This window comes from Carassius gibelio, chromosome A7 (genome assembly GCF_023724105.1).
Source record: "Carassius gibelio isolate Cgi1373 ecotype wild population from Czech Republic chromosome A7, carGib1.2-hapl.c, whole genome shotgun sequence".
Taxonomy (NCBI): domain Eukaryota; kingdom Metazoa; phylum Chordata; class Actinopteri; order Cypriniformes; family Cyprinidae; genus Carassius; species Carassius gibelio.
In genome coordinates, this window is record NC_068377.1 from 27,387,436 (window position 1) to 27,413,476 (window position 26,041).

Consider the following 26,041-nt stretch of genomic DNA (forward strand, 5'->3'; position numbering starts at 1 on the left):
TTGTTCCCTCAGTTTGTTGTGATTAAATTAATTGGGTGTCATTCACTTCTGCAAGAGGTCAGCAGACATACATTTGTGGTCAAAAGTCATCCATCTATCACACTGCAGAAATGAAAAGTAAGACATGTCAGGCAGAGGAGGCGGAGAGCAAAGGCTCAAACAATGGATTTTAGGGGCAGGGCAATGTCCCAATCAGCTAAGGTTGCTACAGCCTATAGTTTGAATGAATGTAAAGGGGGCTTGAAAGATTTGCACCCTAATGTCTTATGAGCAGATTTGAATTATGATTTCATAATTTACCATAGGTCTATTCGTCACCTTGAAAAAGATCCAGATCTCAAAGACATCAAACAAGGCATATTTTAATCTCTTCCTTGACAGGGATGTGCAATAAAAGTAAAGGAAAAACTATTATGCCATATCACTTGCTAGCAAACAGAGCACTTGTACACTCTGCATCTTGCCTAATGGTTAATCTCGGGTGGATCTCTGACTTGATTGGTTAAGAGTCTCCGCAGGGCAGGTGAATCCCACCAATTGCCCACCATGAAACAGTAACACTTTTATCAGCGGAGTAACAGCTAACAATTATATTACCAGAGCCACATGCAGTCTCCTATCTCACCACTAATAAAAAACAGCCCATCTGTTGTGTTGTTGCTCTCAAAATGACTGTTTTTCTGAATATGGAAGGTGAGTCTTCTAGGCGATCATCTCACATATAAACAAGCGAAAACGAAGAATGTGAAGAAATTAGATTATGAAAACTATTCAAAATGCTTTTAATAGCTCAAACCCTCTTTTCTCTATTTATAACACACATCACAATCACACAAGAACACATGTACACACACATCCCCCTGTGAACACTTCACATAAACACACACACACACACAGACACACACACTTTCCCTTAGCTGTGCTTTTGTGTTTTGTCAGAATTAATGAGAAAAGTTCCCTTGCCCTAGGGGTAATTAGTGTCCTTGGAGTTAAATAAGCTAATACTTAGACACCTCTGGCACAAGCAATTATGTTTGTGTATTGAATAATTGATTCAAAGAGGGGGGAAGGGCTGCTAATCAGATCTGAGCATAATGAATTGATTTAATTAACAGGGGAATCCGTGGCTCTCTGGGAAGCGCGCGCATTTATTCAGAAGCAGGAGCGCGCAGAGCGCATAAATTGGGTGAGAAAGGCAGCGTGAGCATGCTGTTAGGAGTTGTGTCAGCCTCAGAATTGGATTTCTTGAATATAGTTACAGTTTCGGAGCAAATGAGAACTGGGAGGAACACGTTTCTACTCCAAGAATAGCTTCTTCGCAGCAGCTCGATTTAAACGGCTGTTTAAATTAGATTTGAGTTAATGTACTCGTTTCATTTTCGCATGGAATGCACCGTGGCGTCTCACTTTAGTTTTAGACCTCGTTAATTACAAGCGTGGATATTACTGACGCGCTGCCTACGCGAATACAACTGAGGGGACATCTCTACGTACAATCTCCGAAAAACATTAATTACACATTAATAACGGACACACATATGTTTCTCTACATGGCTTTCTGTTTCTGAAAAGCGGAAAACCACACAGACGAGCCTGTGTTACAATACCTTGCGGCAGCAACGCGGACGATTATTTTTGTTGTTGCAAAGCAATTTCTTCTCAGAGACGCGAGCGGCGCGCAGAAGTGTGCTGGAGCCGAGAGCGGATCGCTTGGAGCCGGACTCCTCGCTCCTCAGGACGATGGTGTTGGACAAGGAAGAGGGTAAGTGCACGGATGATTATCGGTGCATTAATTTGCTCCTTACGACCATGGGGAATGCGGGACAGTGAGGAAATGTTACATTTAGCTTTCATTTCCCCCCCGAACGGCACTTCCATGCTCCAGTTCGTGTCACATCAGATGGACACGTTTGGCGTCAGGTTTACATGAGGAAACGCTACTCTCAAAGACTGAATGAAATATGATATTGTCGGCTTAAAAGACGTAACGTTACATAGAGATGAACGTACGTCGCTATTCACGCAGTATCAGTTCGCGCTCATGCAAATCTGTGAAGTTACGGGGAGATGTTTTATCAGCACCGAGAGCATTGGAACCTTTACTGATAGGTCTAAACGAGAACATTAAAATCGCCAATTTGATATCAGTGTATTTAGTTTGTAAATATTTCTGTGTTTGTATAGGCATATGTACAATGCACGTCTCTGTATTTACGCTGCACGCCGGTTCCTATGGAAACGGTTTATAAACTTTTTTCTTCTCTTTTGGAGCTTGCGGTGCTGACAAGTTTTTGCTGAAGATGAATCCCGTTTGTCTACTTTGATACGTTTCTTTAACAACGTTGAGAGAAGAAAATCCCTACAGAGTGTTTTTGACCTTAAAATGCCTTTATTGTCATCTTTCAGGGAATATTGTCATCACACATGTTTAGTTTTTAGCCAGGGGCCCTTTCCCCTCTAAAGTAATGGCTTGCATTTCAGACCCATACTTATGTTTGAAAATGGATATTTCATATCTCTTTGAGCCAACCATCCTTTCACTAACCCATCTAAAAACCAATAAAGGGATTGCCGTGGAAACATAAATTGGTCTGTCTTGTTCAATCCATGTTGCGCTAATGTACCCAGATTAACTCAACTGTAAATTGTCTCCTTTTGGCTGTCTGTCTTGCTAAAAGTTCCCCATATGATTCATGATTCAGATTGCTTTTAACAGCTATTGGCTAAGCAATATGGTAAATGTACAAGGTGATGCAAATGGCATTAGTATGAGAGGATGCACAGGAGCATGTAATGCAGTCAATACTACATTAACTACTGATGCCCAATTACAGAAGCAGGGAGAGTGGCTTTTAGGAGCATTAGGACTTACAGAAAAGCTTAGATCACCTGCTGTTTATTGCCTAAAAGCTTCACCCTTTGCTTGCTGGAGCCGACCAACTGCGCTGGCATTTTGGCAGGGATGGGAAAGCAGCTTGGATCCTCTCTCTCTCTCTCTCTCTCTCTCTCTCGCTCTCTCTCTCTCTTTCTCAGCACATGCTATGTTCAGATGACTGACTGTAATAGAAGGCTATATAGTCTGACTCCAAATATATCTGTTGAGGTAAAACATCCTCATAGTTTAGTACATCTTGTACTAAATTCAAAGTGAGGGAGCTTAGTGGATAAGATGAAATGAACTGAGCTTTGTCAAAAAACAGCCATGTGCACAAACCTCATTTTCACTCACAGCATCCATACGCTTCTGTGTAAGCAAGCATGAATATATCATTGGTACTTGTAAACTTGCTGATACGTTGTGATTTAGAAAAATGTCTTTCAAGCAAATCGTTTTATAATGCGGTTTTGTCACGATTCAGAAGATTATAGATGCCAGTGTCGCTGCTGTATTTGGTTTCCATAACTGATTTTTCAAATGGTTTTGATGTAACTGTAAGTAACCACATCCTGCAATAGAATTATCCTGTTACCTTCTATCCAACATCCTCTGAAAACTAGGAAACAGTTTTCACTATTTTTACTACACACTAAGCTTGCTTCAATTTTCTGACCTAAAATTCACCCTGAGCTGTTAGGAAGCTTTATTAGGTAGTCTTAAAATTTAATTTTTTTTCTTTCCTATATCAAATATTGGATCATTCATATATCTGTTTTCTGCAATGATGTACGAAGCGCTGGAGATTGAAAGTAGAGTGACGTGGGGCTTGTGTCGTAGTTTTGCATGCACTCGCTATTGTACTATTACATTTGGCTTCCCAAAATATCAACCTTTCATATTTCAGGTTCCCAAGCTTTGTTATCAGCAGGTCCTTGCACTGTATTTGATACTTGCTGTACTGTTTTCAGGCAACGACACCATACCATACATTTACTTGATCTTGTACTTTCTTACCACGATTCTGAGAGAGTGAAAAGAACCACTCCTCCTTTTCATGACTACCTTTAAATAAAAGAAGCTCTCAGTTGACTTTTAATTCTCTCTGGAGAAATACGGTATTCAGCCATCTTCTTTCCCTTCAAGGTATTTAAAACTATCTGGATTGGGAGAAATAATTGGGTCCTCATTGTGGACTTGTTCAGGATTGATCATACACATCGCTGGGCTCCATAAGAAGCTGGAGAAGAGAAAAGAACACCCTTCTACATCCACAGTTACCGTTCCCGTTTAATTAACCAATGAAATTTGTTCGTTCCAAATGTGTATATTTGAAATGCAATGTTTCAAATGAATACTAGACCCATGATCTGTCTGCTGCTTTAATAAAACTCAGGGCTTCAAGCACCAGTTTTTATTTTGAAATAAGAATTGCTTCATTCTTTACTTTAGTTACCATGGTAATTCGGTCTTGTAGCAGTTTTATATTGATTTTGAGAGTGGACAGTAATATTTATATTCTGTTATTCCCCTTTCTGTGGGTTGATTTCTAATTTCCACTTGGAGATTACTTTTATACATTCCTTAAGTCTTTTCACTGTTTTTCAACCTGCAAGGTAATTTTCTCGTATTTGCTATTTTCTCAGCTTATTGGCTTGTTCTTACTCTAAATTAAACTTGCCAATTTTAAGTATTGAAATTACATCAATGTTTCTATTGCAATATTGCGCCTGGATTCAGGGCCTAATGCTTGTGTTCCTGCCACTTATATTGCTTCAGCCTGAAGAAATTTCTACTTTATAAACATTTCCTCCTGATTCAATTACAGTTCAATATATCTGCAACTGATGTGTCCTCAACACAGAGATCCGTCATTGCTCTCTGTGGTCTTAAATTGGTGTGCTTTTTTTGATGGTTTTGAATGCATGATAGTCTGACATTCTGATGAGGCTGAAGTGTTAATCATTACAAGGTGATGCACCACTTTCAACAGTACAAAATTGGAGAGCTGGCCATATAATTTTAGTGTAACTGCATGCAGGTTTGTTGCTTAAATCCTGAGGACACAGGGCCACATTTTATGGGTGGTCCTCTCCTTTTTCAGGAGCTGGGACAATGTTCCTTTCCTCATGAAGAGAATCAAACTGGGCAGAAGAGTCAGATTCCAGTAAACCTTATGCGAACAACGTACAGTTTACCAACCCTATTTCTGTCTCTATCCCAAGGCATGAAGCCAGAGATTTCCCTATCCGAAACTGACACAATGATGTAGTTTACATTGCTGACCAGCATGTGACACTGCAATGCTGCCACAGAGATACAGTAAAAATGGAGAAGACTTGGACTATGCACGTAAACCTTACGCGAGGTATGCAAACGAACATGGTACAATACATTTATTAATCCGCATTAATGTTAGTTAATAAGACAATCGTTCAATGTTTGTTCATGTTTTCGTTGCGGTTAAGTGACCTAGCTGTGTCCGACTAGGGATGAGACGTGGGCTGACGACGTCGTTGTTTCAGAAAATATACGGATTTTATGTCCACACGAAAAAACGCAAAGGTGGCGTTTTCAAATTTATCCACTCTGGAACCTGGTTTAAAAAAAAATATTGGTTTCACTCTCCCAAAATGCCGGATCCGTGTGGATGAAACACCTACGTATTTATGCGTATGCAGCGAAATGCATCTCTGTGTGGACGGGACATTGATCACTATCAGACTTCTGCTGTCTCACATCAGTGACTGCAGTGTATCTTGTTTTCCATCATTTTATCGCAGCTGAAAGGGCATCCGAAAAAAGACGAAGGTTCTAGAATGAAAGTTAAAGGTACTCATCAGCTCATCAGAACCGCTCACCAGCTCGATCATATTCCCTTTGTGTTACGTGTAAACACTTTTATTAAATCTTCATCCAATGTCTTAACACTGTCAAACATCAAGGGAGCCATTGGGGAAGGCTCATGTTGCATCCATATGGTCTGTCATGACCGCGTGTTTCTATGAATTCTTCCCATCCTTCTGTTTCTTTGTGTAAAGTTATTGGCAAGTTTTTAAATAATTCCAGTAAACATTGGATTTTTGAAGAGCTTCAAGGACATACAGTCCATCACTGAAGCATTGGGAACACAGAAAACCTTTTATAACATCCTCAGACATGCTGCCAGCAAGATGAATCGTCATTTTTAGGCTACCTTTTAAAATGTCTCAGAGCAACCTTATCTTTCACCTTGAGTCCTGAGACGAATGCAGACAGGTGCAGCGTTCAGTAAAAAAAGCTACATGAGCGAGAGAGGCCCAGAAAACAATGTCTATTTGTAGGGTGTGTATATATTTTGATGTTGATGTAAATGAGGTCCAGTTATATTTAGCTTCATCTTGAAAAGAAAAAATATATGTAATATTCCAGTGTCTGTTTTTTCATTTCAAATTTGTTTCTAAACTGGAATGCTCTACAATATTAGCTACTCCCAGTGGACATGCTCCATGTAATAGTACATATGCTCTGCTGAAAGTGGGATATAAAGCTACATATTGATGATTTTACACTAGGTGGTTTTTAATTTACTTTCCTTTTGGTCTTTTAGACCATAAGTTATTCCCTCGTGTCACCTTGTCGCAGCACCTCTCGCCAGCACGTCTCGCTGCAAGGGTGAGTTGCTTCGTCTATTGCATTTGTGTGTGTGATCACTTTCTCCTTTACTCACAACACACACACTCAGCTTCTCTTGAAGCAGGGCGTCACACTTAGCTCAGTACAGGTGCCCATGCTAATGAAATAAATGACTAGCAGATTTTGCTTAAGGTCCTGTCCTCCCTGCCAGCTCTTTCCGTCCACCAGAGACACTTTTATAAACTCCTCATTAACCTTACTACATTCTGTAACTTGATAAAAGCTCTCTTAATGATACCTACACTGATATCCACATCTGGCTCTAATGATGTTAGAAAGTGCAGCTTGAGGTATCATAGCTGTTCATTAGTGTTGCCTTTATGAAAAAATACAAATATCACTCACCTCGCCTTGATGTCTTTATAATGTAAATATCACCTGACTCAAATATGATGAAACCATGATAAAAAATGTCAGACATGGGTTGTGGAAGCCTTGCTGCATTGTGAATGTTTATGAGGGAGCGTTATGCAGTTATGAATGATTCATGTTGAAATAGAATCTTGTGGCATAATTGTAACAGGGTCTGTTTATGCATGCAAGATTCCATCTTGTTATACATTGATCTTCCATTACGCCTATTAGTTAAAAGGCCTTTTTTAATCCCTCCTGAAATGCTCCCTGGATACGTATTCACAAGAGTGTGTTTACCGGAGAATTGCAGGCAGACACTGATAACGGTTGTGTTGGTTTTTGGATGGTGTGTTTTGTAGGTACATTGGTATGTGGGCATGTGTATGTGTGTGCACACCTGTGCGATTACATGTGTACAGTAGAGCTGTAATCGGGCCTTAAAAGTTAGGCCCGACAGGACCCGAGCCCGACAAGTACATTTTGATTGACAGCTTTTTTTAAAGCCCGAACCCATTTACAGCCCGACATTATTCAAATGTGCGCACGCACACAACTCTTTTGCCTTTTGTCAATAATGAGTCATTTATACATGTTTTAACATAATCTATTCATAACTAACGTAGACTAGACCACTTGGAAGTTGGAATAAAGAAATAAAATAAGTCTTCTGTGACTTCGTAACATCACAGCATTCTAGACATAGGCTCATTTAAGCCTATAAATAGACCAACGCACCAATAAAAACAAGTAATTAATTAAATTAAGATAAATTTTTAATTAATATGGATATTTGTCAATAACGAAATTAAGATAAAGGCTCTGCCGGATTTGCTTCGCACTAGCAAATTATATTTAATAAAATAATAATGCCAACATTAGAGTAAATACTCTGTCCACATTATGCATTTAATACTCAATATTTAGTTATCATTTGAAAAACCATTACTCAGAGATTGTTTTTGTCAAGGAAAATGATTGAATCCACTGTAGATGGCTTCAGCGGGTTCCTACGCTCACTGATGGTGCGTCATTATTCTCATTATAAACCTGGTCAAAACTTTTCCATACCTCAGACTTTGCTTTAGTTGCTGGTGCAACCAAAACGTAATCGCCAGAGGCAAGCCTGCGTTACACCTACTCAGCATTCATTTTCAAATCTTTCTAGCGCTTATCTAAACACATCACATGACCGCTCGTTTACCTCGCAAACCGGAGCGCAAGCCCGAGCCCGAACCGAGCCTGTGGAAGATGATATAAATTAGTTTTACAGTGTGCATGCATTTGTATGTGTGCAATTGGTTTGCATGTGCAGAATATATTTACGGTGTATGTTTATAACGTTTGAATGTACGCATGACACAGTGAGTTGTTGAAGTTGTAGTTCTTGGTATAGCTGATCTGCATCTGTGTTTTGCTGTTGACGATTACTGAACAGCAGAGTGAAGCAAGATGAATTCTGAAATAAGTGATGCACAGTTCAATATATTCAATTTGTAATTTGTGGAGTGAGGAAGTTACTCAAACTATTGCTTTAATTTGTTTGGAGATTGTAGCCTCTTGACTCACTTCACAAAACACACACAGCAACTTTACCAACATGCCTTAAGTCCACATTCATTGTGCCAGTGCTGAAACACCCCCCCCCCCCCCCCCCCGATGTGCCTAAATGACTACCGCCCCGTAGCACTCACACCCATCGTTATGAAGCGCTTTGAGCGACTAGTCCTAGCACACCTCAAGGACTGCCTCCCACCCACACTGGACCCACACCAATTTGCCTACCGTAACAATAGGAGCACAGATGATGCAGTATGCACAGTGCTGCACTCACTACACACCTGGACAATTACAACACATATGTATGGATGTTTTTTTTTTTTTTTTTTTTTTTACTTCAACTCAGCATTTAACACTGTCATTCCCTCCAAGCTGACCACAAAACTTAAAGACCTGGATATTGAACACCTTCCTCTGCAACTGGATTATGGACTTTCTGACCAAAGACTCAGCATATTAGGTCAGGCCACACCTGCTACACCACCAACATACTCAACACCGGTTTACCACAGGGCTGTGTGCTGAGACCATTCCTCTACTCCCTCTACACCCACACCTGCTCCAACACACTCAAAACCCGCAATCCACAGGGCTGTGTGCTGAGACCATTCCTTTACTCCCTCTACACCCACAACTGCAAGCCTGTGCATGGATCCAACTCCATCATTAAGTTGATGATGTTCATTTGTTCATAGTTTCTGCTTATAGTGTACATACACTTATTACATAATCCATCTGTATAGTATGTTCATAGTACACCTATCTGTATATCATGCTGATAGTATTTAAAAATTTGTAAATTATGTCCATACCCTTATCTCTATATTTATTGTACATTTGTAACACTTTGTAGACACTGTATATCCTGTACTGCTTATTGCACTTCTGGTTAGATGCTAACTGCATTTCGTTTGCTTTTACCTTACATGTGCAATGACAAAGTTGAACCTAAAATATATGAATAAATTGTTTTTGAAAGGTCTCTCTTATTCACCAACGCTTTGATAAAAAATACAGTAAAAACAGTAATATAGTAAAAATAATTACGGTTTAACAGTTTTCAAATTTAATATATTTTCAAATATCATTTATTGCTGTGATGGCAATATTTATCAGTCATTACCCCAGTTTTCAGTGTCACGTGATTCTTCAGAAATCAATCTAATGTGCAGATTTGGTGCTCAAGTAACATTATTTTTATTAATGGTAAAAACATGATGAATGAAAGTATAAAAAAAAAATCTTAATGACTCCGAACTTTTGAATGGTAGTAGTATATTGTATGTATTTTAGGTAGGCATGTACATGTATGTTATTTTTGTACCTTCATGCTCAGTTCGGTTTATAGTATTTCTGCTATTCAAGGAGAAGCCAAACCATCTGCTTATTTATCATAATGCCTTTATTTTTTTATTTTAAATGTAGAGATTCTATTCATCAATGTTTGCAATGCTGACTAGGTCACAGCTATAGATATAGGAAACATGTAGGACAGAGGTTTTTTCTTTTCAGTTGGGACAACATAATGAAAACTCCCCCCAGCTCAATAAACTTTCCATATATATATGTGCCACGAACCAATAATAACAGAGCTCATGTAAAATACTTAAGAAAATAGTTGGGGGAGAGAAATCCAATATAGCCTGTGTAAACACATTCCATCCAAATATTACATGGATATTAAAATCTATTCCTATTTTTAATAAAAAAGCCACAACATATAAGAGGATGCTGTTAGAGAAAGCACTGGAGGGAGGCTGGTAAATGGAAACTCAGTCCACTTAATGAGATACTAACTTCCACAGTTCATTGGCTGACCTTCGATAAATCAAATACTGAATACCTAATTAAAGGCAGTGGTTGCCGGTTAGTTTGTATTGTTCCTTAAAGGGGAAGGACACAGTATTGGTGAGGCTAATTTAATCAATGTGCCGTGTGATGGTTCTGATCCATTTGAGTGGCAGCTGTGGTCCAAGCACTTGGCCACTCTGCTCTGCTTTAATTGAAGTTGGAAACGGAGCACAGGCTGAATAATGCTCGGCAACCCCTCTTTCTGCCAACCGATAATTTTATCCTTTCTTGACACATTTAAACGTAACCGTCTCCCATGCATGGTTGGAGCTTATAATGGACTGGCCATTTGATTTAACTTTTGAATTCTCCAGCAACGTCAGTAACCTTGGATGAATGGTGTGGTCATTCAGTTATTGCGCTCTCAATGCTGCTATGGAGATGATTGGAATACACTCAAGTTAACTTGTCATTGAAATGAGAACATGGATGTTATTTAAACCTAATTATAATGACTAGAAACTAAACCAAACCTTTTACTTAGAGAAGAAGATTGGAATTCTGGTCGATAACAGCAAGCTAATAATAATTTTCATGTTATGGCCAATAACCAATAAATGGTTATGATATTATACATAAAAAATAAAAAATAAAATTAAATGCACAAACTGAATGTATGCATCACTATTAATGTTATCAGAGGTGCACATAATTTTTTTAAGCCTGGTTCTCATAAAAGGTAGGCCTAGTATTAAATGCAGATACAATTATTTTATAGTAAACTTAAAAATAAAATGCTAATATTTACTACTACTTTCTTTGTTTGCCTCTTTAAGAAGGATCCCTTTATGAATCCCCCAATTGTAAGTCGCTTTGGATAAAAGCTTCTAAAAAAAAAAAAGTGTTCATTTTCAAACTTAAAATAAGCAGGGTTTTATTTAGCAGTTTTGCATTGTGCTTTGAAAATGGCATGGTATAGCCTAGATTTATGCTTTAAGTTTGAAAAGAAATCTACAGTTTGTCGTTCTAAAATGGTGATTGTGCATTAACAGCCTTGTTACAACCTTGTCGGTCCGCAAATGCACTGTCAGAACTTATTTACATAGCACATTTTTTATTTGGACTGTGCATGTCGCGGACCTGATGACTTATGTGCACCCCTGAATATTCTAATGTATGTACAGCATGGAAGACTGCTTTTTCCCCAATGGAGACATCCCCAAAATAAGTACCAAATTTACCAATTACACACAAACTCACAGACTTGAAATACTGTAATTGTTTAGCAGTAAGAATAAGTATCTTCTAAATATAGATTGACACTTGAAACAAGCCCTGAAGCACACATGGCTGGGAAACTGTAGTAAATCCAAAATATACTCAATGATATACTTCTAATATATTCAATGATAACACCACAGAAATGTTCACCTGATTAAGGCTGGTACAGTAAACCAAAAAGCCTGGGAAAAAGAAATGTAATTGTTGAAATCCAAACCCTTCTTCATTATTTACCCCATAAGGAGATGGGCAGCCGAGACAGTGTTCAAGTGGCCCAGAGGCCTCACACACCAAACAAATACCCCCCGTGGTGGATTTGCATTATTCATCTCTTAACAGGGCCCAAATGCAGTAGTGCTGCATGGCGTTTCCTCCATTTTCAACCTTGCAGCATGGTTCTGAATGGCACACCTGTCTCCTGGCATATCTTTTGAAACGCTAAATGTGTAGTAATTGCCGGGGAGAGAGGAATTTCATACATCACTACCTAACATTGGGAGTGACAAACTTTAGAAAGCCTACATTTATGCCTAGCCAAATGCATTTTTAATGTTGGCTAAAAAGTGTTGGGGCATCATTGTGCAACGGATGGTGGAAAGAGGCTCTGACGGTGCTAATGGTTACATTCTTGCCAGGAGTCATGAAGTAGCAGATAAGATTGTCTTCCTTTTTTTTCCTCAAAGTCTGAAAAGATCTGGAGGGAGAATAGATGGATTTATTCCATTATTTAGATGCAAATGCAATCTGTGGGAAAAGAGGGGAAAATGAATTGAGTTCATATATATGAAGAGTCATTCATCAGTGGGGGATATTGACAGTTTATGCCTTCTGGTGGAGTAAATGGGTAGAGGCTGCCATCTCTGAGCTCTGTCTAAATGAAGACCTAAAACAAACACGCACTCCAGGCCTACTGTAGAGAACTACTTCTAGACGGGTGTCGCTTGATTGGCTGGATGTGAGGTCACACACCTCCCTATTCTTTCTCTATCGAGCAACTGATTGTTCCTCTTAAACTCCTCTAACCCCTGAGTCGGTTTTGTTCTCCCTCTCCATTCACACAAGCTTTTCTGATTCTGGTCTGTTGACAACTCACCTTCTAGAGCTTTTTTCTCACCATGCGAGCGCCAAAGTGTTAGAACAACTTGCCTATTGCAATAACACTGCCAGTTTTCGCACGTCTCCAAAATAAGCAGTAATGAATTTAATTAGATAGCTGTTGCAATATCGCTGATACATTTCTTTTAATTAACCCCATGTGAATAAATTAAAATTAATAGGAGAAAGAAAAGTGTAGAGCAAAGAACAACATGCTCGCACATACACACACACACACACACACACACACACACACGCTAATGAAGTTATCCATTAATTGGAATCACATCTGTTTGCCAAAGCTTCAGCAGAGCATCAGGAGCTAACATTGTGTTTAGTTAGCCTCTCAATCTCCTCATCAGAAAGAGAGAAAGAAGGCCTTTGGTCCTAGAAGTGACTGCAAGTGTAAGAAATGCACCTCTGACATGATGGAAATGACCGCCAGGGCTTGGAAAAAAGAAACCCCCTGTTTCCAGGCTCTGCTTTACCCAGACTCCCCATACTGCTATGCTTGAAGCCGGGCCAGTGTTATTGCAGGCCTAATGTGGCTGCCTCATTTTGGCTGGATCAGAAGTAATTATGCTCGGGGAAAGTGGCTGCCGACCGCAGGGGTCAGGACACTTGTAACATGTGAAAAGAGCAATTATTCCCGGAGACCAAACCCTCCCTTATCCCGGGCAGTGCCAGGGTCACTGCGAAGGAGCAGCACTGCTCCGTTTCACCGGGGCTTATTAGTGGCAGCAGGCTGCTAAAGTTTGTGAAAGTGCATCATATTAATGAACATTCTCGTTCCAACCACACTGGTCGTGCCAGACCTGATCTCTCTCTCAATTTTTTTCCCTCCCTCTTTCTTCCTTCATCTTTCTTTCAGTCAAACATTATTTTTTCTCCTCTATCTTCCTTTGTTGTTCTTTCAGTCAAATGTATTCTTCTTCTTAACTTTTCTGGGTTATTAATTATATCATCACACTAGCAAGCAAAGACAGGCCTGATTTCATAAACAGAGCATCCACAACTGTGTTACCTTTCATTTACCCACAAATTTACAGCTGAACATATACTATTCTCCTATTTTGTGCTGCATAATGTCCACCGAACACATGAATCAATGTTTCAGACTGTTCTGCCTAGTCCTTATCAACTAAGATCAAGCTCTTTATTAATTTGTCTGTGATTTAGCCTGTCATATTCTACCTGATATTATTACCAGATGTGTTTTGTCTTGGCAGGAAAGGAGACTTAGTGTCTACAAGCTCAATTACAGTAATGATGTGGACTGATTGAAAGGAACTGATTCACACAGACAATAGCAGGACATCTGCCTTAGTTCCCCATTAACCTCCACGGTGGCTGGCTGACAAATTATAGTCCAGATTGCTATGGTCATGGCTTACATGCACACAATGGGCTCCTATGCACAGCTAGAGCTAACACAAATCTTTGGTTTATGATAAAGTTCATCACAGTAGTTTTAAAATAGTCTTAATTTTAAATAGTTGTCATGCTTATTTGGCATAATGATCTGTCATTCTATTAATTAAAATAATTAGCAGGCTGTGTGCTTCAGCTTCTGTCAAACCCCTCTCAGAAAAGTGACACTTTAAAATTCATCCCCCTGTAAATAAATAATAAATATTTAAAATATAATCACAAAGTCATCATTTTTGTTTTTACAGAAAGTATTATAACAATTTATTTGATTAGGCGTATTAGTAATAGAAAGGCAAACATTATAATACTTTCTCATTTGCCGTCAGCATTAAGCTAATACGCATTTATATAATTTGAATAAATCTTTGAATGACTAATGAACATTTAATTTCACAAACTTTGCAAACTCAGTCGAATCCAGCTGTATGATCTTGTGAAGTGTGCAGTTTTATCCAGCATGTGAATTGAATGCTTTAAACTTTAAACTCTGATTTCAAATTGTGTTGCGCTTTATGCATTTGCCCACTGTCATATTCATGTCATTTTCACTGTGTGTTGTATGTAAAATGAGGGTTACTCTGGCATTATTTGAAAAATATGATTCCCAATGCACAAAAACTTCCCAGAATATGGAATGCTGGTTAGTGTTTTTTTCTTCTTCTTTTTTTTTATATTATAATTTTATTAAATATTTATTTGTGAAAAATACTGTCATCTAAAGTATTAGTATGTTTCTTTTACACATTTTTGAATCCATTGTCAAATGATTTAAAATTTCTTAAATATTAATAATAATAATTTTAAAAATTATATCTGCTTTATATCTGCCCCCCTGCTTTCCGGGATATCGACATCGCCTTTCAAAAAACACATATCGGTCAACCACTAGTCCAAAACAACGATAACAACATTGAAAAAAACAAAACTTTTTCAAAATATCTTCTGTGTTCCACAAAAACAAATGCATACTGGAATAAAATGAAGGTGAGTAAATGATGGCATGAATTTCATTTTTGCGTGAATAATCCCTTCAATAAAAGCTTTCAGTTCTCATATGTTATTCTTGGTCTAGCTTGATCTAGCTGAAGCTGAATACAAGAGAGTTGCACATGTAAATGCCCTCTAAAAAACATCTCTGAGCAGGGTCAGGTGAACTCAAAATCTTAATTACTGTATATTGGATTTCAAGACTGAGGTTTAAAACTACATCCTATCTGGTACACTTTAATTCCAAACACCAACTACAATATCAGTTCCATCCATTCAGCTAGTAAACATGTGATTCAGGACCGCATCTGCCCAATGTCGGGGTAAGATGCAAGTGCTTATCAAGTGTCCCATCCCTGTCACCACCAAGACTCCCTTCTGGCAAACGGTTCAGCTCAATCAGAGACTACAACCTCCCATGGCTACATCAGCTTTCATTTGTCACACTGTTGCCCTTCTAGTGCAATCTGTCTCAACCACCATACACTCATCTCCAACATGCACTCCTGCCTCTTTTCGGAGTACTACCTTAAACCAATGAGCGTCTCTAATCTTACATTGCTTTTGGAATCATACCTGTTAAACTAAAGGATTTGTTGCATCTGACCTAAAATTCTTTGTACTGTCCGCCTGCCATTGAAACCGTTCAGACACTTTTCATTCACTGCTGGTTTTTAATATTTCGGAGAACCCTTCTGCTCCATGCATGCACTGCTGCTGACATAACCAAAGGTTGTCATACATGAAAAATCATGCCAACAGCTTTGCGACAGATGACTGCCTGTAATCCCTCATACATCTGTAGTTTAAGTCTCCAGCACTTTGTCCCTCTAAATTGGTCCCTTTCTCAGATGTTTTGAGGTCATGCACATGGTTTATGCCGTTGAGGTTCGTTTAAGGGCATTGTGGGATTCTATGCAGGCCCTCATAAAGTACAAAGCCATGTTTATACTTTAGTAATAATGAATTTTCTATAATTTATGCATATTGTAATTAGTGGTGTGCCTGAATTTGATGATGTGGTCATAAACATGTTGGTCTTTTCCATGTAATTATAATAAATGAGAATTTAAACTTTCAAACTTGAAAATATAAAGTTTGTAAGTCAAACAAAAGCTCAAATTTCCAGCAAAGATAATTCAATTCCTTTTTTAGTTTCAAATTGTAAATAATTCAATGCAAGTTACTCAGTGATAACCTCCCGTGGGTTGTTATCTGCTCTCACCAGATTATTGAGTGAGCTTGAGGATCAGTCAGATTCAAATCAGATTCTGAACAAATTGTTCAGATCTATTTTGTAAACCTACTCGACCAGAAATTCAACAAAAAAACCTTACACAAAAGAATCAATCATTCACGACTCAGAATGTCTAAAATCTGAGTTAAAAGGCGACTTCAATTTTTAAAACATCCACTGTAATTGCAAAAAAAAAGGAAAAAGTGTTTGAAATTTCTGCTTTCATATTCTGCAAAAGAAGAACATCATACCGGTTAGGGTTACTTAATGATGACAGAATATATTTTTGGATGAACTTTCTTTTTAAGAGCATATTAGAACATGCCTTCTTAAAATGGCATCATCATTGGCTTCTACTGTGTGCTTACTTAAGCCCCTTTCACACTGCCATTCCGGCAAATACAGGGGTAAAGTGTTCCTGTAATTGTTCCCTGGTCGCTAGATTTGGCACTTTCACACTGCCAGTGATGACCCGGTATATGTGCGTGCTTTCACACACAACTCGTGAAGATCCCGTAACGACACGTGACATCAGCGCGTGACGTGTAATGTACGAGTCGACAACGCTTGGCACGTTATACTTTAACTGAAGCAAGCAAACGATCTCGGCGTCAGCGCAGAAAGTGAGGAACTAACTGATCTCTGCTTGATTACAGTTTGCACATATGTTTTCGTCGCGAATGTTGATCTTCCTTCAAAACAGCCGGTAAAAGAGTCGCGCGATAACGCGCGTCATCACTTCGATACGGAATTAGATCTGGCTTTTGTTCACACAGCGCTCGTTCCGGATCGATTACCGCAATGTTACTATGTCCCCGACCCGGGTTCGATTCGGTAATCAATTCCGGGACGTGGTTGCTTTCACACAGAAGGCGACCAGGCAATGTTACGGGAATATTGCGGGTCCGACGTGCAGTGTGAAAGGGGCTTTAAAGATGCAACAGAGGAAACAATATCTGACTACAAAGACAATTTTTTTAAAAAAGATATGATTATTGTGCTGTAATGCTTTAAAATGATTCCTTGACTTTTTTCCCTCATGCTATAAACCTTAAATACATCAAAAGGGCACTGATTTGATTTTTTTTTTTCGATATCCACAAAAATGGAACTTGAAATGAAGGCCTACATAGAAACCGGATCCTATCTTTATAATGGAAAGAACATGGTCTGACAGTTTCAAATGCAAAAACGCATCCATACATATTCGACTGAGATAAGGTCTGTAAAGGGTGGATGGGCGCAAAAGAGGCATATGATAGGGTGCACACCAATTACTAATAGCGAATTATTTTCTTCCCTCCCTTTTATTTATTTGGAAGAAATGTTTGATAAGGCAAATGCTGCCTCTTGAAGGAAAATACGCATCTACTGTTAGGATATGAATCAAGTGGCGGATAGCAGGATATGCTTTTTTTGTGACATGAAATGACATAGGAAGGTCAGAGGCACTTGTATCTGTTAAATGGATTGGGTTAAGTGGGAGTTGCCACCTCAGTTTGTGTCTCTGTTTACAATGTTATACTTTTTTGTTCTGCATAAAAGAAATGGGGGAAGGGTCTCCTACCGAGATTCCAGGCTGTGCAAAGAATGATGACAGATGCACTCATAAACCCCAAAATACCAGTTTGCTGATGTCAGAGTCAACATTACGTACTTTTATTCAGTCATTTACTCTGTCATTTCAGGTTTAGAATGTGCTGAGGCTATATAGGGCTTCTAAAAGCATATCTTAGCTGGCTCTTTTTTGGAAAACAATGTGAGGTTTCTCAGCGATGGCAGAAACAAGATGATTAGCTCAGACAGAATCCAGCGCTCCTCACATCAGCTAACTCATCCTGGAGGTTGCTCTAGCCTGGTGAGACAGGAGTTGTTAGCCGCCTTAAATCTGGGTTAGGAAACCTGTCATGGTGTGATGGGCATATTCAGTTACCGACAAACCTGAATTCATCCATGTAATTACAGAACGGGAAAGCTCAAAGGTTTTTGTATATGGGCCTTGAGTGGTTTACAACAGAAAGGGTTAAGCTCGCCATGGTTAACTTTTTCTTTAGCCACAATGCACGTTGTTAAAAGGTGGGAGGAAAGTGGGGGCCTAAACCAATTATGTGTGGTTCTCCTGAGGTGGGGGAAACGACCTTTGTGTATAATTAGTTCTCTTATTTAAAGCAAAGATTTTGAATAGAATAACTAATTAGCTGTCATAAAAGGCAAATTAAAGATTTTTGTGCCATCCCTTGGGGAACTGAGGGAGCCTGATTCCCAAGCTCGTTTCAGTCTCGTACACACACTCACGTACAAACACAAGACACACTTTTTCCTCGCAGACGAGCTCTCTCTCTCCTCATTAAGACTGTTTCTAGTTCTGTAGAAGGCAGACAAGAGAGTACTGTTGGCATACCTGCAGAGTGCACATCTAACAAGCCATGAAATGCAGGTAGAAAACGACCGCCCTCAGCTAGTGTGGCTTCAATTTAAAGGCTTTTTACCTTCATTTATACTGAACATTGTTATTTATAGCGAGTTTTGTGATCCTAGTGTGACGGCTTCAAGAGCCCTGTATTGGGGCCGGTAAGGGGATGTGGAGGAAGCTGGAGGGGGAAGCACACCGCTAATTGATGGCCATTTACTCTGTCATTTCAGGTTTAGAATGTGCTGAGGCTATATAGGGCTTCTAAAAGCATATCTTAGCTGGCTCTTTTTTGGAAAACAATGTGAGGTTTCTCAGCGATGGCAGAAACAAGATGATTAGCTCAGACAGAATCCAGCGCTCCTCACATCAGCTAACTCATCCTGGAGGTTGCTCTAGCCTGGTGAGACAGGAGTTGTTAGCCGCCTTAAATCTGGGTTAGGAAACCTGTCATGGTGTGATGGGCATATTCAGTTACCGACAAACCTGAATTCATCCATGTAATTACAGAACGGGAAAGCTCAAAGGTTTTTGTATATGGGCCTTGAGTGGTTTACAACAGAAAGGGTTAAGCTCGCCATGGTTAACTTTTTCTTTAGCCACAATGCACGTTGTTAAAAGGTGGGAGGAAAGTGGGGGCCTAAACCAATTATGTGTGGTTCTCCTGAGGTGGGGGAAACGACCTTTGTGTATAATTAGTTCTCTTATTTAAAGCAAAGATTTTGAATAGAATAACTAATTAGCTGTCATAAAAGGCAAATTAAAGATTTTTGTGCCATCCCTTGGGGAACTGAGGGAGCCTGATTCCCAAGCTCGTTTCAGTCTCGTACACACACTCACGTACAAACACAAGACACACTTTTTCCTCGCAGACGAGCTCTCTCTCTCCTCATTAAGACTGTTTCTAGTTCTGTAGAAGGCAGACAAGAGAGTACTGTTGGCATACCTGCAGAGTGCACATCTAACAAGCCATGAAATGCAGGTAGAAAACGACCGCCCTCAGCTAGTGTGGCTTCAATTTAAAGGCTTTTTACCTTCATTTATACTGAACATTGTTATTTATAGCGAGTTTTGTGATCCTAGTGTGACGGCTTCAAGAGCCCTGTATTGGGGCCGGTAAGGGGATGTGGAGGAAGCTGGAGGGGGAAGCACACCGCTAATTGATGGCTCCCATCAGTGGCGCTAGACCAATTAGCATTCTTCTTTTTCCAGTTTTGATAAAGAAATAAGATGGTTGAATACCACCGGAGCTCTTATTCACATCCAAGTCATAAATTTATCTAACAAGCCCTCGCTCTCCTGCCCTCTCTCTCTCTTTCAGTCTTTCCTGAGTGCCCTTACATTTTTACCTCATTTTATAACCAAGGAAATGCTAATTATAGTATTCATAGCACCGCTGATGTGCAGATGATCCAGAATCACTGAACAAATTGGAATCCAATAAATGAACGTGCATCACAGAGGGAAAGTGTGTGAATGAGCATATACAAGGGTTGTGCACCATTGCGAATTGAATTGAGAGTGCCTTTTTAAATTCCAATTCATTTGCTGTATTCAAGTATAGCAATTCAAATTGTAATATAAGGAAGTAGAATTCAAGTGAATTCATATAACTAAAGTAAAAAGTAAAGTTTGTCAAGACAAAATTTGAATGTGTGAATTTGGCTTTGCCTGTTTGAAAGATTTGAAGATTTTTTTTCAAACTTATCATGTACTAAACCTCTCTTGGAACTACAGTGCAAGGTTAGTCCAGTTAGAGGAGGATACACAAAAAAAACATTAATATGCTGATAGTTGCATGCGGCATACCGGATAATGGAGTTCATGCCCACTGGCGTACATTTGTTGATCATGTACAGTAGAGCCATTACCGGACATTAAAGCCAGAGCTGAAGAAGAGCTGCTGCCTGTGACCTCTGCCATCAGAATACTCTTAACGGACATCTCGTCTCGTACACAGATGCACTTACAATCAGCTAAGCATTACATAAAAATGACGATACCAGGAAAATATTCATTTAAAGGTATAGTCCACCTAACTACGAAATCAGTTCATATCCTTCCAAACCTGCTTGACTTTCTTTTTCTGTCGAACACAAAAGTTGTTGTATATGATGGAAGTCAGTAGGGTCCAAACAACATTGGACCCAAGTGACTTTCAAAGTATGGCCAAAAAAAGAGTTAAGTTTTGTTTACAACTTCAAAATGCAATATTTTTTTGGTTTTACAGTGCAGAAGAAACCAAAGTCAAGTTTTGATCAGTAAATAATGACAGAATTTTTATTCTGTGCCGACTATCACATTTAATTCCTCACAAATACCTAAAATTAACAGTTGAATAACACACATTCTTTGGATATTTACAGAATGTTTTTACACTTTTTCCACACTGTAAAAAGGCTAATGCTTAAATAAAAAGCCCTCTGTCCAGATGTGGACTTTGTGAGAGAAATGTGTTTTGAAAGCAGAGAGCAAAAGAGAGGTATAGAGAGAGGGAGAGTGCCGGGTTAGCTGCGCGTTCTATTAGACGGATCAATAGCTCAGTGTGGGAGAGAGTGTCTTAAGAGCTGTTGTCCTGCGCTTTCAGCTGTGGCAGACCTGTTAGTGCTGGCAGAGGGGTGCCGAGTGCCAGAGTTACCAGCTCTGGCCTGGGGGCGGCTTTTAGTCCACACACAAATGTCAGACCGCAGATAGACTATTAGTGTTTAGTGCAGTTATTAAATGGACTTTATTTGTCCTTTAGGAGGCTAAAAGGCATGCTTAAAGGGGGGAAGCTACATGACAACGCGGCGATTTAGCCGGCTTGGTTACTCTTCTCTGGTCGCAATGCAGCGAGCCCGAGTGTAAAAGGAGATCAGGCTTTAGTGTGTGTGTGTGTGTGTGTGTGTGTGTGTGCGTGTTTGAAAGGCACTTAGGCCATACCGTATCTCACTGGAAGCTTAAGAGCAGCCTTGTTGCGGTCAACAGTGTTCTAAAAGGTTAATGTTGATCTATAACAAACAAAGCCCACAGGAGGCTTTTAGCATGGACAACAATTCTCATATTGATGAAATAGGGCCATGGCTAATCTTCCAAACAACATAAATACCTCTGTCAGCTATCTAAATAGAGATGGTCCTGGAGCATCCCAACATAGAGATGCATTCAAGCCCCCATTAAATGGGTGTATGTCACTCGCCAAAAATAACATTGGTTCTTTTGAGCGTGGCCAGTGATGGATAAACGCAGTCCAAAGTGACCCGCACGGATATCTGTGCAGAAGAGCATCCGTGGCTAATGCATATGAAACAGCTTCGGTGGTGTCACCACCCTTATCAAAAAGAGCGCGGAACATGAAAAGTCACTGGTTTAGCCAGCCAGTAAATCACAATGCTCTCTGTGTTTGTCTCCCTATCGCCACAGGTGTGCCGATGCTCTCCGTCCAGCCCAAAGGAAAACAGAAGGGATGCGCCGGCTGCAACCGTAAGATTAAAGACCGCTACCTGCTCAAGGCCCTGGACAAATACTGGCACGAAGACTGCCTGAAATGTGCCTGCTGCGACTGCCGCCTGGGGGAAGTGGGCTCCACCCTCTACACTAAAGCCAATCTCATCCTCTGTCGCAGGGACTACCTGAGGTAAAAACATGCTGCCGTCAAAGTGCTGCCAAAGCAGAAAGGGCTTGTTACACCTCAAGCTGCATGACATTCAGAAAAGTACACCCTCATCTAACAGCCGATGATTGCCACCCTGCCTGTTTCATTCCTGGCCCTGTGCTCTCTCTCTCTCTCTCTCTCCTGTTGCATTTATCTGCTAACTTGTGGGGTTAGAAGATAATTTTTTTAGCTTGTAAATGATGTTTTCTTTGAGGCTGTTACAGAAGATTAAGTGCCTGTTCTTTCCTCATCGCAGTGTACCGACCCAGACTCTGTGTGTTCCAATTAAGTCCCAGTTGCACAAGTGAGCAAACAGCTTGGAGTGGCATCTTGTAGCGATTGTTTATGTTTAGCTGGGTAAGGTTTTGCATGTTTACATGAAAGTGATGTGTCGCCCATTTTCTAAGTTGAGAGATAAACCACTGCGTATGAGTGCGTTTATGGATTTTCAGCTCACCCCAGGCAGCCGAGTGTCAGAACTGCAGGTCTAAGGATCTGTTTTGCCTCCTATCTCTAAGCCATCTGTTTGCTAAATTAAACATGATTATTTCCTGGGCGTTAAATCCCATTCCCTGGGGGTCTCCCAACCAGATCCAGTCATTTATCCCCAAGCTGCTCTCCCCAAAGATCCCCCACTGGTAGGGCCCTTCCCAGTAAGACATGCAGTTCAGTCGTCATAAAACTGTGTTAAAGGGATAGTTCACCCCAAATTTTTTTAAATTCTGTCATCATTACTAACCCTCATGTAGTTCCATAAAGGTTTGACTGACTTTCTTTTGTGGAACACTCTCAAAAAATTTGCATCATGAAAATATGAAAAACAATCATTGATAAACCTATCACTAACAATATTTTTGAAACAAAAATCTAGAAAGAATAATAACTTGAACTAACTTAGAAACTCTGGCTAGCACATAACTCATATTGTGACTGTAAATATTAAACAATTAAGAATATTGTAGACAATATAATGTTACTTCAGGAACTACAGTTTTTAAATGAGTATGTTAAATGTTGAAATCAATTAATATACTGTAAAAAAAAGGATTCATTAGGATTCATATTGCACTTTAGTCAGCAAAAATATAAATGGAAATAAAATGTAATGACAAAATATTGACTAAATTTGACTGATAGTTTTGTCACTAGACAAAAACTTTTTATAAAAAAAAAGTGAAAGTAACACTGGCATTACACAATTTGCACATCACGACTGTTATGATACTGTTAGAGTGACCTCACAAGGTCTCTATAATAGGTAAACCGAGGCATGTGTGGTAATAAAATTAATAAGGAAAAAATCTAAATAAGCCCCAAATGCTTGGCAGTTTGCTAGAGAAAGGTGGAAACCACACAAAAACGAGCTTCCTGTTGCTGCTGTACCAGCTCTGATGTCCTAATGAAATCTAGCCCACTCATCTGCTCTTCAGCCTGTGATAAATGTGTGCTACTTAATGCCTGGAGATGCCGAATATGAATTCTATTAAGGAACAAATTAAGAAGTATCCTTCTCCATGCAGACAGAGCGAGGAAGCATTGGTGTGTTCACTTTAAACGTGAGTGATTGAGCCTCCACACAGGGTGTCCCACCTAAACTTCACCTCCAGCACACTGCTGGAGAATCAACCTGGTTGCCTTCAGTAATGAAGCTGAAATCTCACCCAGAATTAGCCTCCCATACAGGGAGGCACTTCATTAAAGACAGGTGGGCAGATCAAACGCATTTATTTTATTTTCGGCTGGGTTTTTGGAGCCCTGCCATGCGCACATTAATTATGATCAGCGCTCCTTCTGCGTTTTGTCCTTCAGGAGTACTGTAGAGCCATAATGAACCCACACCCCATGAAAACACACACACAGCCCCACCACTGTACAAACTAGCTTGAGCCATCACAGTTGACCCTTTCTCTAATAGATAAGTATAGCAGGATTTATAGGCTTTCAGGCCATACTTTTTCATTACTGCACACAAAAATAGATTAATCTGTTTTGCAGGGGTCACAATCCGTTGACCTTATGACGAGAGAGTGAGAGTTCCTCTCTTTTGACGGTGTTCACCCCTGACCTGAATTATATATATATATATATATATATATATATATATATATATATATATATATATATATATATATATATATATATATATATAAAATTTACGAATCAAAGAAGGGTGCTTTTAATTGAAATATAAAGTAGATTACACCTCCTCCTAATGATGGCACATCCATTACTAGCCAGCATGTGATTATGATTAAAGGGCAGAGATAAGTCTCAGTAATCATTTAGTGCATTTTGAAGTCTACTGAGCGAGCACAGCTATCCCTATGAGGCAAAAAAGACATCAGTCATATAATTTAAGAGGAAACAATCCCAATATCAACCGTATCTCACTTTGAAGATTAACTACTATGCCTGAACACAATACAGTTGACCCCTGTCTGTAAAACACGACAGTGGGATACAAAAGTCTGATGTATTTTTATGCATTCTATTATTTGTATGCTATACATATTAGATGTTTAATAATATAGTAAATATATTATTAAATATATAGATATAATTAATATGATTAGATGTATAAAGCAGATAAATGGAACAAATAAATGTAGAGTTAAAAATATATATATATGTGTGTGTGTGTGTGTGTGTTCTAGGGGAAACATTCCAGGTCTTCATTGTGGTCTCACTTTTGAACCCCACTGTATTTAAAACTTTGCAAGTTCACACTTACAATACTGAACCACATTCTCTTTGAATGCAAGTAAAGGACTAGAACAGCTGAAGTCTAATCACAGAGAGACATTAAAGGGAAGGAAGCTGACGCCGGCTTTAGACGAGTTAAGAAAAAACACCAGAAGAGAAATACCTGTCTACACAGAGCCACAGGGAATCATAGAGAACAATGAGCAAAGGCTTTCAGCTTTAATACTAAAGTTTGGTTAAACACAAACAAGATTATGAAGCGAAAAGCTCTGTCCTCCTTTTCTTTATTGTTTTGTAAATTTTTCCACTCCTGTTCAGTGGAATAGGTGTGCAGGGGACTTTGAGACTTTTAGTTTGCTGAGGCTATGATAATATTAAAGGAACATGAGTTTAGAGCTCATGAATGTTATCACAGTATCTGTTATTGAATAGACTGCTTTGTTTTCAAGAAAACAATTAAAAAGTAAAGCTTGTAATGACAACTCATATAGCAAAACTGATGCACAATGGACATTTTAGGCCTGAAAGCACATTTTGCTTGGAATAACACATTAAATGGCCTTGCTGATAAAATGGTTGGTTTCACATTATCATGAATTATATTGCCTGAAAATCCAAGCCATTGTATTTCAAAGTTTGCTGGTGACCTTCCAAATGAGTTTCTATAACCTCCTAATCCACTTAAATTAACCACCAGTAAAGTCTCCATTTTGAGCCGGACCATCATAGTGCCGCAAAAACCTACAATTAAACCACCGCAGATTTCTTTGCAGAAGCCCGGTTATCTGTCACTGTGTGTGCGTGCGTGTGAGGAGTCCCTTATCCCCTCTTCTCTTTTAAGAAGACTCTACTCTTAAACCATCAAGAAGTCCCTAAATTTTCACAAGTCCGTAACAAGCAGTAACTTCCATCCCTGTGCTTTCTGTGACCTGATTTAGAAAAGAAGGGAAAATGGGTCGTGATGTGATGTGATCTGTAACACCCTCTACTGTGCAACATGATGGACGTGAG

The 26,041-nt window shown here is 39.3% G+C and overlaps 1 protein-coding gene across 1 annotated transcript in view; it reads left to right on the forward strand.

Annotated features, from left to right (window-relative positions):
• The first annotated feature begins 1,190 nt into the window (after positions 1-1,190).
• The window catches only part of LOC128017031 (rhombotin-1), a 31,785-nt gene continuing 6,934 nt past the window's right edge, over positions 1,191-26,041 (forward strand). The window contains exons 1-2 of the mRNA XM_052602086.1: positions 1,191-1,762; positions 22,096-22,309. Of these exons, the coding sequence (XP_052458046.1) occupies positions 1,741-1,762; positions 22,096-22,309 (236 nt within the window). The 5' untranslated portion in view covers positions 1,191-1,740. The remainder of the gene's footprint in view (positions 1,763-22,095; positions 22,310-26,041) is intronic.